Source organism: Equus caballus, chromosome 3 (genome assembly GCF_041296265.1).
Source record: "Equus caballus isolate H_3958 breed thoroughbred chromosome 3, TB-T2T, whole genome shotgun sequence".
In the NCBI taxonomy this organism is placed as follows: Eukaryota; Metazoa; Chordata; class Mammalia; order Perissodactyla; family Equidae; genus Equus; species Equus caballus.
Genome location: NC_091686.1, coordinates 124,319,152 through 124,335,168, shown reverse-complemented (window position 1 = coordinate 124,335,168; position 16,017 = coordinate 124,319,152). Strand labels below are relative to the sequence as shown.

Sequence of the window (16,017 nt, the reverse complement as noted above, 5' to 3'; positions counted from 1 at the left end):
TACATTCGATATTAAAATATTCTCATATGATTTTATGGGTTTAACGGCATCCCAGTTACAATCCCCAAAATAACATTTTACACCTGAAGTAATTCAAAAGTTCATCTAGAAAGACTGTCCAAGAAGGCACGTGAGGCCTGGTCCCCCAGAGACGAGAGCCAGCTGGAGCACGCACTAGGGTAAACGACAGGCACAGAGCGCCGAGGCACGACAGCTGCTCCAGGACAGGGAGACAGGCACAGCCAGCCCTGCACGCTGCCAGGGTCACTGACCCGCAGCACCGGCCCCCACACGCCTGGGGTGGCTCACGCGGGTGAACGCGGTCCACACGGGGCTGCAGCAGGTCCACACCACAGTCCTCTCACCTCAGACTTGACACCAAAACCCAGACTTCCAACTTGTCTTGAAAAACCCCAAGAACTGGCCCTGCGGAGCCACATCCCTCATTGCAACCATGATTGTACCCCCGGGTCACGGCCATGCTGTTTACAGGTACCTGCTGGGCCCCAGGTCCCTGAAATGCCACCCACAGATTAGAGAGTTCACTTTGGAATGAAATCTAGAACAGCACACTTCAGCAAGAGCAAAGATGTTCTACACTCATACGTCAATGGCTCCACATCATAAAAAGGATTTCATGACAACAAAGTCTTGTGACTCTCAGAAAAGAAACCTAATCAAAATCAAAGCCAAGAGCCAGGTGGGAGTGCTCTGGCAGCAAGTGGGCCCTGCAGGGGCTGCTGCTGGGAGGACTTTGTAAACAGACTTTACCGTGTCCCCACCAAACACTGCACGTGCATTGATTCCACTCCACGGAGACACTCACACATGTGTGAAAAGCCATGTGTGTCCAGCTGCACATTTTAGCACTTTATAAAAGATATAAAACTGAAAATATGTTTACGCACCATTTCCTTTAACAACAACCAATTTTTCACATATGACTTATGTAGTTTTCATTTCGGGGAATTAAATCTTTCCCAAAAGCGTCCTCCAGAAAAGTTTTATAGCCAGGATGAGGTGACAAATTAATCTCAAATGACTAAGAAAACCGAAAAGACCTCACAGCTCCATGGGAAGGGGTTGTGAGGGGCCAGACAGACAGCACTTGGGGATACGGTCCCGTACTCTTGAACAGAAAGAACTAGGGATGTTGGAAGGGAGAAGTGAGCTCCACTCTGGGTGTCTGGGGTAGGTGGAGCAAGGAGAGAGGTCTGGGTGTCCCACATCATAGGTGAGGGGTGTCAGGAGACTTTGGGGATGCTGGGCAGAGGGGATGGCAGGTGGGAGATCACAGCAGCTCCAAGGTAAGTTCAAGTCCGTGTGTGAGAGTGGACACAAAGTGTGGATGCCACTCCCTCCAGGAAGACCTCCACCCTTGCAGCAGTACCATGGACCTCCTACCACAGGGAAGGGCTAAGTCCACCACACTCTAGATACGTTCCCAGAACCAGGCAGGGGTGAGCCCCGTGGCCAGCACCAGATCAGCAAGATGCTCTGTGAAGGACGGAATGTGGTGCAAGGAAGGGTCTGTGTGTTCACTGATGGAGCCCAACATCGACAATGTTAGCTGGCACTTTCAACGTCTTTTTGCACAAGTGGAAAATGAAAATCCACTGAAAATTAACTGAGCATGGAAAAGATCTGTCACAAGAAATACATAATACTATATGTAGACTGTGGTTACCACTGCATGTTTTAAAAACCAGAATATAAGAAAAAAGACCAGAATAAAATACATCAAATTTTAATAATATTTGTAACAGGTACTGGGATTATGAGTGTTCATTTATTCTCCAAAGATTCACCACTATACATATATGGTCATATATTTCAAAAGGAAAAGAAAAAAGTTTAAAAAAAACAAAAACAAAGAACAGGAAAGTAGGAGATACTGTCTCCCCCAAAATCGGGAGTCACAATCACTTGAGCATTTTCAGGCTCCCACGTTCAAATAGATGGAAAGTGACATTTATTTACTTACACGCGGCTTATCAACCCCACGGTGTTGGCACAACTGAGACAAGCACGATCCCCCAGACTACCTATGACAAAAACAAAGAAAAAACAAGAAAATAAGTCTCAAGCCAGGCGCTTTATACTGATATCGTCTTTTAGAGTCTGAAAGAGTGCTGATTTCCTTTGTAGAGTAAGTTTCTGGAAGCCTGTTCTGAGTGTTGGAAGGTTTCAGACTGTTGCTAAGTGAAGGGTCTGCCTCAGTTAGCAATATAGTGTCTCAGGGTACCCCTTGGGAAGAAGGGGAGCCTGAGGTAGGGCTGGCTCCATGCACCCCAAGTGTGGGCACTGGACTGCATCAGCGGAGGGTCTGGGGAGCATGGGCCTGTGGATCTACCTGGGTGAGACCACTCCCATTTGCTCCAGCTGGCTCTGGTGGGCAGAGGCCAGGGTGCATATAACCCCCAATGCACAGACAGCCCCACAGAGCAAGCAAGGGCCCCACCCCAATGACCCAATGCCCTCCCTGCCCACATGAGGGGGTGAAGGCAATGAGAATTACTGGAAAAATAAAGCCAAGAGTGAGCCATTTCTTGGATAAACAATATTAACAAGTGTATGCATATTTTTAGGTTTTTGATGTATTCTGACACTTTCCCTAACTCATTCTACTTTCCAAAAGCATAAATTCAGAGTTCACTCACATGACCAATATTCAGGCCTACTTGTGATCAAACTTGGTGCTGGGGCAGCTTGTGGAAGGGACAAGACAGATATTGGGGGTGGCGGGGCCACAGGTGCCATCCCAACAGGGTGGCAGGCAGCTTGAGGAACTAGGGGGGTGTCAGGCAGCAAGCCTGGAAAAGCAGGATGGCATCATATAAGACTCTTCAGGCAGCAGGAGTGCCCACAGCAGGTTTGAGTTGCTGAGAACTCACTCTGGGAGCCCGTGTGAAAAGGGAGGAGAGAAGACGGACAGGGCAGGGGACAGGTGCCAACTCCTGGACACCCTTGGAGCAAGCCAGGCAGGGTAGACCCAAGCTGCTCCCAGTGGACCTTCTGGGGATAAGGACTTCCACTTGTCACTACGTAATTCAATAGGAGGCCAGTGTCATCATGGGTAACTCTCACATCCTGTGCAGAAGGCTATTCCCATCAAACACTAAATTTGAGATCTTGTAATACAGGTGACAGCCTGGTTTTAAGTTGGGAGCTGGGCTCCTGAGTGTTCAGTCACCATGGTTTATAAAGTAATCTTTTATGTTTCAAATGTCACATTCTCAGTTAAAATTAAAAAGCAACTGGCAAAGAGCACACCTGGCCCTTCTCACTCCAGCTGAGGACCTGCCCACATTGTCTCCCAAATAGAAGCCTTCCCCGACCTGTGCCTGTCCCCTCCACCCCTGCCCTGGGCCAGCCCCTCACCTCAAGAACTTTGATCAGAAATGGCTCCCTGCCCCATGTACTCCCCCCACCCCCAGCAAGCAGACAAGCTGTCACAGCTCCCAGAGCTCCCTGGCCTGCCCCCCATCTCTAGGCTGCGTGAACTCACATCCCCTCTGTTCTACATGCTCTCCTCACTCTGAAGGCTTCTGCCCCCAGACCTCCCAGGAAAGCCCCCGGCGGGGCTTCAGGCTCTGTCCTACCCCCTCCGCCAAACAGATGTGGGCCAAGGGCCACTCCCTCTTTCTGGAAGCCCTTTTTCTGGTCTTTTTTCCAACAACCAATTCATCTCCCCCATTGCGACACCAACTGGGTGTCCTACAATTCAATTCTGACTCTCTCGGGCATGAATGCAGACCCACAGGTTAAGAGCTCTGGCCCACAAGACTGAGACACCAGTTGCAAGTAGGGTCCCCAGGCTACCCACACTTTGGCCAACTACAAATTTGGGGGTTCCCATGACACCCTCAGTTTTGATAATTTCTGGAATAACACAGAACTCAGGAAAGTGCTCTACTTACTATTACAGTTTATCATAAAGGATACAGACGAACAGCCAGACGAAGAGGCACATAGCACGAGGTCCGGAAGAGTCCTGAGTGTAGGAGCCTCTGTCCCCGTGGGGTCGGCATGCGCCACCAACCCAGAAGTTCCCCAAGCCTCCCTGTTCAAGAGTTTTTATCTTCATTACCTAGGCGTGATTGAATATAACCTTGGCCACTGGCGAGCCAACTCAGTCTCCAGATGCCCTCCCCTCCCTGGAGGCTGAGCGTGGGGCTGGAAGGTCCAACCTTACAATCACAGGTTCTGCCTTAGCATGAACTCAGGTATGAGGAAAAGGGGCTCGTTGCAAAGAACAAAAGACATTCCTATCACTCGAGAAATAGGAAGGGTTTTTAGGAGCTCAGCCAAGAGCTGGGGACCAGGGACAGAGACCAAATACGTTTCTTTGTATCCCACACCTTTCTTTATCTAGCTTCCAGGAGACCACACTCTCCAGGTTCTCCCCCAAGCTGCTCCTGGCAGGTTCCTCTCTACCACTCCTCCAGATCCTCCCCAGGCACTCTGTACCTGAATACCTGCGGGTACATGAGACCCAGAGGTCCAATGGCACCTCACATTCAAGAGTTCCAAGAACTCCTGGACTCTCCCAGCCTGCTCCTCCTCAAGTCCTCCTGTCTGTCTGCTCTCACACCCGGTCCTTGATGAATCTGGTCAGCCCACCTCTACAGAGCTCTAGCCCACTCCTAAGTATGTGCCCCACAGAGCAACTTCCTCCTAAAGAGCACGGTGTGGAGAGGCGGAAAAGAGTAATCCAGAGCAGAGACCTGCAGTCACACCTCAGGCAGGTGAGCAAGGTCAACGTCGACTGTGATAAATCACATTGCAAGCAGGCACCCTAGACAGGATGTGATAAGGACACTTCATCTCTGTGGTCTTCCCTACAAAACCCATAACCATGAGAAAAACATCAGAGAAATCCCAGTAGAGGGGCATCCTACAACATATCTGACCAGTCCTCCTCAAAACTCTCAAGGGAAATCTGAGAAATTGTCACCACCAAGAGGGAACTAAAGTGAAATAGAGACTAAATGTAACGTGGTGTCCTGGATGGGGTCCAGGGACCTGGGACAAAAAAAGGACATCAGAATAAAGTGCATGCAGATAAAAGAAAAGTACATAACAGAAAAAGAGACCAGAGTGGTGTACGGGACAGAAAAAAGGAAATCCGAATACAGCATGGGCCTCAGCTAACAACATCAGGCAGCACTGGCTCACCGCCTGTGACAATGAGCCACACTTAAGCAAGATGTTAATAAAAGGGGAAACGTGCACTAGATAAGGGCCGCCGTGCCCAGCCAGCCAGGAGTGTCATTTCTGAGGGTTCAGGGACCTGCTCCCTACTGTCCCTGGGTCCTGCAGGCTCTGGATTCTCTGTTGGTCCTACAGCAAACCCACTCTCTGCCCTTTATGTCTGTGTAATAAAGAACAGTGATAACTTCAGGAAACATTTGTGTTCCTGGAATGATACAACCACAAAGCAAATTCAGTTAATTTCTCACCCATAAACATGCTACAGAAAAGTGAAGGGGCCAAAGTACTATTATCACCACCCTTAACTGGCAAGGGATACAGAGAGAGCTCTGACAGCAGAGGGAAAGGCTAAAAGCTGGACCGGACACCCAACAGTTGACACACAGTCAGTTCTTGCTGCTCAAATCCTTTTCCACAGCTCCAAAGGTCTAAGCAGCCAACCAGCCATTATTGCTAAAAATTAGAAGAATCATGGTTCTTAGAATGCCTTTGCAAACTGTAAAGCATCTTGAAGTATATCATTTTACTTGAATCTCTCAATCTCAAAGGGCAAGTTTTATCTTTACTTGGATCTTAAAAATAAGGAACAAGCTCAGAAAGGTTAATCTAAAAAGAGAAAAATAGAGAGAGGGAGTGAGGGAGAGTGCCACAAGACTACTCGTGGACTCCTAAGGGCCCGAAGTTTATGTCACAGCTAGGGTCACCGACGCTCCAGGTACAACGGGATCTGCCCCAGGCCATGCACCGCAACACCTGGGGGCTCTCTATGGAGGCCCGATAACAGCATAAGGGAATCAGCCCCACAGACGTCTTGCCAGCCCGCAGGGCCTGCTCGCCAGCGTCTGCCAGCCCCCGGCCGTCTCATCTCAGGAGCCCTCGTGAGTGGGCGCCACGTCCCACCCACCTCAACCACGAGAGGAGCACCGAGACCATCCTAGGGCGGACCGTCAGAACTTTCCCCGCTCACGACGCAGCGGCCAGCAGGCGGGCGACTAAGGTCACAGCGCGCGTGAGCCACGGGCGCCGCCCGCGCCGGCCGCCCCGCGCGCACTGCCCGCACGGCCCGGACGCTCACCACGCCCCGGCAGCGGGCCGGTCAGGGCGGGGTGCAGGGCAGGGCTGCCCAAGGTCCCTGCTGGGCGTTGCCCCGGCCCGGCGTGACCCCAGCCCCGGGCCGCGTCCGAGCACCCCGACCCGCCCCGGGGGCGCCGCAGGGCTGCCGGGCCGACGCCCTCTCCGCTCCGCCCGTCCTGGCCCCGGCTCCCTGTCCCCTGGGCCCTGCACCCCCGGCCCCTGTTGTCCCCACACCGACCCTGGCCACAGTCCTCCCCCGGCTCCAAGCCCCGACCCCGGCCCCGTCCCCCGGCCCTTCTCCCCTGGCCACCAGCCCACCTCCCCGGCGCCGGCCCCGCGCCGTCGGCAGAGCGCGGGCGGCTTACCCCTCGGGGCGGCGGCGCGGGGCGGCGGGAGGCGGGCGGGCCCACGGCCGCGGCAGCTCCTCAGTAAGATGGACGCCATGTGCCCGGCCGCGGAGACCGCTCCGACCTCCTGCTGCCTCCTCCTCCTCTGCGGCGGCCGCGGCTCCTCGCCGGTCCGGCGGCGCCTGGGCCCCCGCGTGGACGGTTGAGGGCGGCGGTTGGCTCCCAGCGACAGGCGCTCAACTCAAGGGCCCGGCACCGGCGGCGGCCATGCCCCGGCACGGACGTCCGGCGTTACAGGGCGGGGCGGCCGGGCCGCCGCTCCCATTGGGCCCCTCGGGCGCCCGCCGCCGGCCAGCTGAGGGGCGGGCACTGCGGCCGACTACCGGTCCCGGCGTGCCCCGCGGCGGCCTCGCCCGCCGGACTTGCGCGGCTGCGAACTACAAGTCCCGGCGAGCACCGGGCGACCTGACCCTGCGGCGTGCTGTATCCTGGTTTCCGTCGCACCTCCCGCCGCCCGACCCCGGCGCGACGGCCGCGCACGCTGAGGGAGCCGGCGGCGCATGCGTGGCGGGTCTTCGCGCGTCCGAGGGGCGGCTGCGGTATGCAACGGAGCGGGAGCAGGCCCGGCACCGATGGGCGGAAAACGGCTCCGGGGACGTTTTGGGGAGGGTCCCTCGGGGTCCAGGGCGGTGCCCCCAACACAGATCCTCCCTCGCCCGCGCCTCGCCCCCTCGCCCTCCTGCGCTGGCCTGCCCCACCCCCAGTCCGCGAGGGGGACGCGGGGACCCGGCTCGGGGCCTCCGGGATTCCCCCCTGGGCTGGGCCGAGCCCGCGGGTCCGCCCCGCCGAGCGCTCAAGCACCTGCTCGCAGAAGCCTCTCCCCCGAGCCGGGAGGGAGAAACCAGGCAGCCGTGACCTTTGAGCCCCTCCCTTCCCTTCTCTAAGATGGGGTCACATTCGCGACGGGCGTGGGAGGGTCGATGAAGTGATGCGGGGAGAGCAGGCTGGGGTAAAGGTGGGGATCGGCGGCTCCTGAGGTCCACTCCCACCAGCCTGCACCCCAACCCAGTGGCGCCAGGCCCTTCCCCGGCCTCGCCACGCCGCTTCCCACCTCCCAACCTTTGTTCCTCTCAGGCCTCTGCCTAGAAGGTCTTTTCCATCCTTTTCGCCCCATCTGCCTGTCTTGTTGACTGATGTAATCCCAGGGCACCTCTTGGTGAGGTTCCTGCAGCACACACTCAGTGCATATGTGTTCTCCGTGCAGGAGCAGGTGCAGGAGTTCCTGATCCCGTCAGGCTCCCCCATCACTCGACCCTCACCATCTGGAAGAAGTAGCCTGCCTGGAGTGGTTTTCCTGAACCCTGAACCAGAATTGCCAGTTGCTGGACCGGGATGGGCCTGGAGTCCCCATCTCAGGTGGGAGAAGGTGGCTCTGGTTAGTGCAGGGCCCTTTGGAGATGACATGAAGTGCCTGTATTGGGACTGGGCAGTGAGCGCATTAGACGTCAAATGTAGAGTTAATCTAAGCACACATATGCACATATGCATGAAATCCAGGCCTCCACTGCCGACAAATCATAAAGCCAGGCTTCTTTCTTACCTATCCCCTAGGAGTCAAAGGGGGTATAAGGAAAGACAGTCCTCGTTGCCCCAACCAGGTTAGGCCTGTACCAGGGCAGACAGGCAGTCAGGGTCAGACAGGACTGGGCTTTTAATGCCCAAAGTGTAGGAATATGTCCTAGTACTAGTAGCTGACATTGGCCCTGAGCTCCCAAGGACTGTCCCAAAGCCATCCAGGGGCAGGAAGGGAGGCCCCACAGAGCGGGCAAGAAAGCTGATCCCTGACAATGCTCACCGGAGATGGGGCTGAGCAGGAGGTGGTGATCAACTGAAAGGCAAGAGTGTCTTTGCAGGACTTTGAAGGACACCGGGAGGCCCCACCCGCCTTTGTATTGCCCAAGGAGCTGGGTGTGAGGAAGTGTACAACATTGCTCACCAGCCCTTGGGATGACTCACCCCTGGCCCAGCCAGGTGGGGTGGTGTAGGGGCACTAGCTGGTGTGCCCCCTTTAAAACCATGTGTCCTTGAGGCTCCTGTCTGGGCTATGTGCCAGCACTAACGATGATAACAGTCCTGGGCTTGGCCAACCCAGCTGCTTTCTCATGGAATAGTTAGCACAAAGACCCTTGAGGTCTGAGGAAACACAGAGGCCCTCCAGTTGGGCGGGGGGAGGGATGTCTCTGGTCCTGGGAATGCAGGTCATAGACGGATGATCCCCCTTGGCAAGCACACAGCCTTTGTTCCTCTGCCTACTTAAACAAGCTTCTCTTGGGGGGCAGTAGCCGTGCACAGATCTATGTCCAGCTGGCTGCCCCGGAACTCTCTCCCTGTACGTAAGTCCCAATAAATCTGCACGTCTTGCCTGCTGTCTCTGGGTCATTTCTTCCGTCTCTTGGTACGGTACCCTGCTGCCTTAGCCCAGCTGGGCATGTGGACCTACAAGTGGGAGAAAGGAGCCAACAATAGGATCTCCATAGAGGGGTTGGTGCTGTGTTGGGGACTTTTGGGCACCATGTGTGATGCTCTCTGCAGCCCAGGAAGGGTGGGGTGTTAGAAAAATTCATTTTTAAACTGTCAAAATAGCTTTATTGGGTTTTCTGATTATTTAAAGAACATGTGCTTGGTGTAGCCATTTCAAGTTTATAAAAATAAGTGTAAAGAAGCAAGTAGAAGTCCTGCATCTCGAATCCTTAATGCCAAATGAATGGCTGCCTTCCTGTCCTGCATCTCTTCGTGCAGCAGTCCAAGTGCACAGAATCATGGCGTAGCGGGTATGTTTTAATGTCATGGATTCTTTTTGCTGTTTTCTTTCTCTCTTTTCTCTTATTTTGGGGGATCCCTTTTCCTCTTCCCTATGCTCCCCACAAATCATACATAACCTTCCATAGTCGCTCTGCGTTTATACAAGTGGCAGAGTCAAGAGAAATAGGGTGGGATGTCCAGGCAGCAGGAGTGCCCCAGTTAGGGAGCTTAGAGAATCAGGTTAGGGATGAGGTTATGGGTGAGATTAGGGACTGGGTTAGGGGGTCAGGTTAGAGGTCAGGGTACCAGAGGAAAACTTGGCAGGGCTGTGTGGTGTACTCCGGCCATGCTCAGGTACAGGGCAGGCAGAGTTAGATCTGACCAGGGTGGGATTTTGCCCAGAAGTGTGATGAAAGAAGAGAGGAACAGTGGAGTCCAAGTGTGTGCAAGAGAGGAAAGGAGAAGGAGGTAGGGGCATCTTGGGACAGTGAAAGGTGGCACAATCACTGGCCTGTATGGCCTGCTGGGCCTGAAGGGAGTTTGGAGTCAGGTACCAGAGCAAGCAAGCTGGCAAGAGAGGGATGCTCACAGCAGGGGTGGTGGGTGGCTTGCACTTACTGGCCAGGCAAGGGCAAGGGTGTGAGCCCAGAAGACCCTAAGGTGAGGCTGGAGGGCAAGGTCCTCGCAGCAGATGGGCCAGGATGCCTTTGAGCACCTATGGGGGAAGGCGTGCTTTCCTCTAGCTGGAAGCAGCCTTAGCCAGGCATATGCAGCGGGAGGAGCCGGGGTTGGCCTCCAGCCCTCTCTCCCCGCATTGCGACAACCTGTGTGCCCGAGGTGGTGGCCCTGGGCTGGGACGCGAGAGGGATGTGCCTTTGGATCTTGAAAACCCAAGAATGGTGTCTGTGGGACTGAGGTTGAACCTACTGGCTCCCCACAGCAACACCCATTCTCTCTTTACCTTTTTATAACAGAACCCTGGTTTTACTGGGGTTACTGGAAAAAACACTCTATTCACTAGCCTCTCTTGGAGCTAAAACTGGGACTTAAGGGGAAAGGTCTTTACAGAAAAGATGGCCCCTTGACCCTTCTGTTTTCTTCTGCCTGCCAAGCACTGTGGGTGATGGAATGGAAAGAAAGGAGCCTGGACTGCCAACCTCGGACTTGTTTTACATAAGAGCAAGAAAACATCTCTCTTTTCTCAGCCATTGTTATTTGAAGGGGTTTCTGTATATAAAGCTGAACTTAATCATTACAAATTCAAGGACAGACCCTTAGAAGCTGGATTGCTGGGTCAGCATTACTGCAAATGTATATTTTTGTAAACCTGTAGAATTAAAATTTTAGTTTTAAAATTAAAATTGTTTTACTTTTACTTCAGTATATGTAAAGTGAAGGAAAGTGCCCAAGTCCTAAGTGTACGGTTTGAAGCATTTTTCCATTATGCACACACCCGTGCGGGCCCCACTGCAATCAAGGCAGGAGGCTGCCAGCTCCAGAAGCCTCCTCATGCCCCTGCTGACATCCCCCCTTCTCAGAGATGACCTCTACTCTGGCTTCTACCGCCAAGTCAGGTTTGTCTGTTTTTCCCCTTTGAGAGTGTGCTTAAGTTCAACATTTGGAAACAGTTTTCCAAAGTGGTTCTACCAGCTTCCCCCACCGCCAGCAGAGTGGGAGTCACTGCATAGCCCCATTAATCCTTGCTTTTGTAGTTATTGTGATTGTAATTCTGGAAGATGTGGGGTATATTGTGGTTTCATTTTGCATTCTTTTCATGACTAAGAATTTTGAGGCACTTTTTTTTTCCCCTGAGGAAGATTAGCCCTGAGCTAACATCTGTTGCCAGTCCTCATTTTGTGTGTGTGTGTGTGAGGAAGATTTGCCCTGAGCTGACATCTGTGCCAGTCTTCCTCTATTTTATACGTGGGTTGCCACCGTAGTATGGCTGACGAGTGGTGTAGGTTGGCGCCTGGGATCTGAACCCACAAACCTGGGCCGTGGAAGTGGAGCACACTGAACTTAACCACCAGGCCACGGGGCTGGCCCTTGAGGCACTTTTTCATATGATTTTGACCTTTTGGACCTCCTCTTTCATGAAGTACCTGTGTAAGGATAGTTTTTGTCTATTTCTTTATTGGGTTCTCTGCCTTTTTCTTATTGATTTGTAAGAATTCTTTGTATATTCTGGATATCGGACCTTAGTCAGATACATGTATTTCAAGTATTTTCTTCCGTTCAGTGGATTACTTTTTCAACTCTTAATGGTGTCTTTTGATGAATAGAAGTTCTTGATTTTAATGATTTAATCTCTTTTTTGGTGAGTGCTTTTTGTGATTGAAGAAATCTTTGCTACCCCAAAGTCACGAAGATATTCTGATATGTTTTATTCTAGAAACTTAATTGTTCTGTCTTTCACATTTAGGCTTATGACCATTTGGTATTGGTGTTTGTTTGTTTTGTAGGCTGTGAGGGTGAGATCGAGGATTATTTTCCCCTCTGGGTACAACATAGATCCAGTGCCATCTCTTGAAAAGACCACGTTCCTCCTCCTTCTGTAGGCAGAATAACGGCCTCCAAAAATGAACACATCCTCTCCTAGTTCCAGAACTTGTGAACATGTTGCTTCACAGAAAAAGGGATTTTGCAGAGGTGATTATATTAAGGATCTTGAGACAGGAGGTTTTCCTGGATTATCCAGCTGGGCCCAATGTAATCATAAGCATCCTTAGAAATGGGAGAGGGAGGCAGAAGTGAGGGACAGAGGGAGAACAGACTGCCGAGGAGGAGGTCAGAGCGATGCAGCAGGAGGGAGACTGGGGCAGCCATTGCTGGCTTCGAAGATGGAGGAATGGGCCTGAGCCAAGGAATGCAAGGGCCTGATGACACCTCAGTGTTAGCCCAGTGAGACCTGCATCAGATTTCTGACCTATATAACTTTAAGATGATGTGTTGTTTTAAGCCACTAAGTTTCTAAGAATTAGTTACAGAAGCAAATAACTAATATAACCCAGTGGATGACAGTGGCACTTTTGCTATAAATCTGGTGGCCATGTATGCATGCCACTCGATTCTGTTGCTTGGGCTTCCTGTTTATGCTTGAGCCAATACCAAGCAGTTTTAGTAACTGTAGCTTTATAACTTCTTTTGCTATATGGTGCTGTCAGACCTCCAGCTTGTTCTTCTTCAAGCTTGTTTTGGATGTTCTTGATGTCGTTTGATGAATGAAGTTCTTAATTTTAGTACAGTCAAATCTTTCCTTTGATAGCTAATGGGTTTTTTCTCCTGTCCTTTTAGAGAAATCTTCCCTGACCTAAGGTCAGAAGGGAATTCACTTGTATCTTCTACCTAAAGATTGAAATATTTTCTTTTACTATTTAAGACCTTCATCCATCTAGAGTTTCCAGGAACCTTTGAATGTAGTGTGAGATACAAGCCCAACTTCATTTTGTACCCTAGAGATAACATAGCCCTTTCCCAGGCCTCCTGATTGAACAGTCCTTCCTTCCGCCCAGTCTGCCCTGTCCCACCGTCCTATGTCAGAGTTCCAGCACATGGGAGTGTATTTCTGGACTCTCTCTTCTTTTCCCTTCTCTCTTGTTGACCAGCTGTTCCCTGTACCACCACCCAACTCACGGTTGTCCCAATTAGAGGCACTGTCGTCCTGAAGCTAACAAGGCCCCTGCACGAGACCCTGGCAAGTCAGTGTATTCACATGGGTATTTTCTTTTTGGTAAAGTTTGCAGAAGTGCGATATTTTGATTGCAATTGGTTAAGACCACTGTCTGTGTCTTTACCGCTTGTGCCTCTGGTTTGACTAAGAAGCGCCTACTTGTGGTTTGCATCCCAGCAGGCTGAATCCTGCTTGGGGTTTGCTGAGCTTCTTGGATGTGTAAGTCAATGTTTTTGTCAACTTTGGAAAATTTTTGGCCATTATTTTGGCAAGTACTTTTCTCTGTCCCAATCCTACCTTTTCCTCCTCAGGTTCCAGTCCATATTGTTAAACCCTTCACTATTGTCTGTCGCGTGCCTGAGATTACTTATTTTCTTCCTCATTTTCCTCTCTGTTCTTCAGATTGGATAATTACTGATAGTCTGTCTTTATGTCCACAGACTCTTTCTCATGTCACCTTCAGTCTTCTGTGAAGGGTGCCAACTGATTTTTTCGTTTCAGTTATGCACTCTCCATTTCTAGAATTTTCATTTGGTTCGAAACACCTTCCATTTTTCTGTTGAGATTCCTTTTCTCTTCACTCATTAAACTACATTTTCCTTTAATTATTGAGTATCTTGAAACAACTGCGTTAAAGTCTTTACCTGTCAAATCTAACACTGGATTCGGGATTGGTTTCTATTGATTGTTTCTTTCCTTGATCATGGCCACATTTTCTCTTTTCTTCGCATGCCTAGTGACTTTGTATTGTATATTGGTTGCTGTGGATGATATGTTGTAGAGTCTCTAGATTCTGTTATCTTCCACTGAAAATGACAATGTGCCCTTTCCAAGGCCAGACCACTAAAGACTCTGCAGCTTCTGGCGTCCTCCCCTTTGCATTCCCCCTCGGGGGGAAGCCAGTCCCCATGTTAGGAGGACACTCAAGCAGGCCATCGAGAGGCCCCCATGGGGAAGAAATGAGGCCGCCTGCCAATGACCAGCACCACCTGAGTAACCATTTTGGCGGCCCATCTGCAGCCCCAGTCAGGCCTTTAGATGCTGGCAGTCCTGGGCAACATCTTCTCTGAGACCTCATGGGAGACCTTGAGCCAGAACTGTCCAGCTCACCCACTCCTGAATTCCTGACCAAAGAAACTGCATGCGATAATCAATGTTTACTGTTGTTTTGAACCACTGAGTTTGGGATAATGTGACACGCAGCAGTAGATAACTAAGACAGGATGTGTCTGGAGAATGTTTGCTCTAGGATGCAGCCCCAGGTTCCAGGGTCTGGATCCTGGTGTCCCAGCTGCATGCCAGGGACATTCACGGTCTTGAATGACGTCTCCACTCTGGCTGGGCCAGAGCTCCCATGGCAGTTGCTCTCTGGTAAATCTGGGGGCCTCATCCTAAGCATGTGCAGCCCAGTCCTCAGCCAAGGACAGTGGGACATCTGAGATTCCTCGACACACTTGTCTCTCCTCCAGTGCACTCCCCACAGATTCCAGCTACTATGTCACTGCCCCCTCAGCTCAGTGGGACAGCGTGTCCTGGTAGGACTCCATTGCCCTGTGCTGTGGTAGGAGACTGCCCGCAAACATAGAGCTGGGGTGGTCAGGGTGTACCTCATGAATTTCCCTTCCCTGGGAACGACAGTCAGCAGTCTCTGTTTCCTACCTGAGACTGGCTGCCTCATCTGTTCTGTCCACGTGCCAGCTGTTTACAGTGGGAGGGCCAGTCTGGTACAGCTTCTTCGTCAGAGCCCGCAGCGGAGGCCTCAATCAGATTTGCTTTTAAAAGAATCCTTCCACATTTGTGGGAAAACTAGTGAGTTCTGAGTCAAGTCTGGAATTTAGTTAATGGTAATGGACCGGCGTTGGCTTCTTAGATTGACAAAGCTATCATGGAAATGTAAGGTGTTGATACTAGGTGAAACCCGCGGGGGGAACTCTGTATTACCTTTGCATCTTTTCTGTAAATGTAAAATTATTCCAATAAAAAAATAATAGAAAGGATCCACCTGGTTGCAGGGGTGGTGGCGGAGAGGGCAGGCTTGGTGTCTCTGCAGCTGCCAGCCAGAGTGGCTCTGAGTGGCTGTTCCTGCTGTCTCTGGTCAGTCTCCCCACTCAGGTTGTGAAGCCAGTCACCAGTCCAGAACAGAAGCGGCCCAAAGCGCTCCCCAAGCTGTTTCCGACGCTTACATCTCGCTGCAGGCCCAGAGCTTAGGAAGAACTTTTATTTTCTTCTCTCTGCTGTTCTGGGTTTTAATTTCCTACAACTTTCATAATGAGAAAAAGAAGAGCTCCTTTAGTACAACACAATGTTTCTTTAACCAAAGGCTGAGTGAATAGGCAGTGGTGGCAGCGGGCCCTGCCCTGGGTGGTCCTCCATCTGGGGCAGGCCCCGCGGAGGATGGGGGAGAGAGGCCGCAGGAAGGGTGGGGCGGCATGGCGAAGGACGCCCATCTTCTCACCTTTGCCCTCGGTTCTCAGGCATCTCTTCCTTTCCTCCGAGGGACCCGGACCTGCAAAAAACAAACAGCTCCCGGCCCCGGGGCGTGGGGTCCGAGGCAGGAAAAGGAGCCGCGGGCGGTGGGCGGGGCCGGGCGGCGGGCGCATGGCCAATGAGGCGGGCGGGTCACTGTGGGGTGGGGCCCGGCGGCGGGAGCCCGGCTGGTGGCCGGGCAGGTCCCTAACCCTGATGCCCCAGCAGCCAGGCCTGGCCTCCGCATCCCTCCACCAGGACGTGCGAGCGAGCCTGCCCAGCCGCACAGGCCCTGCCCGACTCCCGCCCCCGCCCCGGGCGTCCCCCGTGCGTTCTGGAGGGAGGGCAGCTGCGCAGGAGCGAGCACGCGCTCTCAGGGGAGGCGGGCTCCGACCCAACGCAGCCCTTCCTTCCTGCAGGTTGTACAACCGGTTAAGAGAGGTG

General features: G+C 52.4%; 1 protein-coding gene and 2 long non-coding RNA genes across 13 annotated transcripts in view; 1 reads left to right on the top strand and 2 right to left on the bottom strand.

The window, feature by feature from the left end:
- LETM1 (leucine zipper and EF-hand containing transmembrane protein 1) overlaps positions 1–7,034 on the bottom strand; it is a 38,249-nt gene extending 31,215 nt beyond the window's left edge. Inside the window, exons 1-4 of one of the 11 annotated variants that reach the window (XM_070262844.1) lie at positions 6,607–6,656; positions 4,728–4,841; positions 3,921–4,090; positions 1,985–2,045 (exon numbers count right to left, since the gene is read on the bottom strand). In XM_070262844.1, the coding sequence (XP_070118945.1) occupies positions 1,985–2,045; positions 3,921–3,936 (77 nt within the window). In that variant the 5' untranslated portion in view covers positions 3,937–4,090; positions 4,728–4,841; positions 6,607–6,656. Of the gene's footprint in view, positions 1–1,984; positions 2,046–3,920; positions 5,668–6,118; positions 6,284–6,606 lie in introns of those variants that run through there. The other 10 variants (XM_070262842.1, XM_070262846.1, XM_070262845.1 and 7 more) reach the window with 10 other exon arrangements.
- An 81-nt stretch (positions 7,035–7,115) lies between these two features.
- On the top strand, positions 7,116–9,061 carry LOC138923540 (uncharacterized). The gene is made up of 2 exons (XR_011437275.1): positions 7,116–7,234; positions 7,900–9,061. It is a non-coding gene; the product is annotated as an uncharacterized lncRNA (long non-coding RNA).
- A 4,095-nt stretch (positions 9,062–13,156) lies between these two features.
- On the bottom strand, positions 13,157–15,909 carry LOC138923541 (uncharacterized). The gene is made up of 2 exons (XR_011437276.1): positions 15,563–15,909; positions 13,157–15,367 (listed from the first exon to the last, which is right to left on the bottom strand). It is a non-coding gene; the product is annotated as an uncharacterized lncRNA (long non-coding RNA).
- Positions 15,910–16,017: the final 108 nt, after the last annotated feature.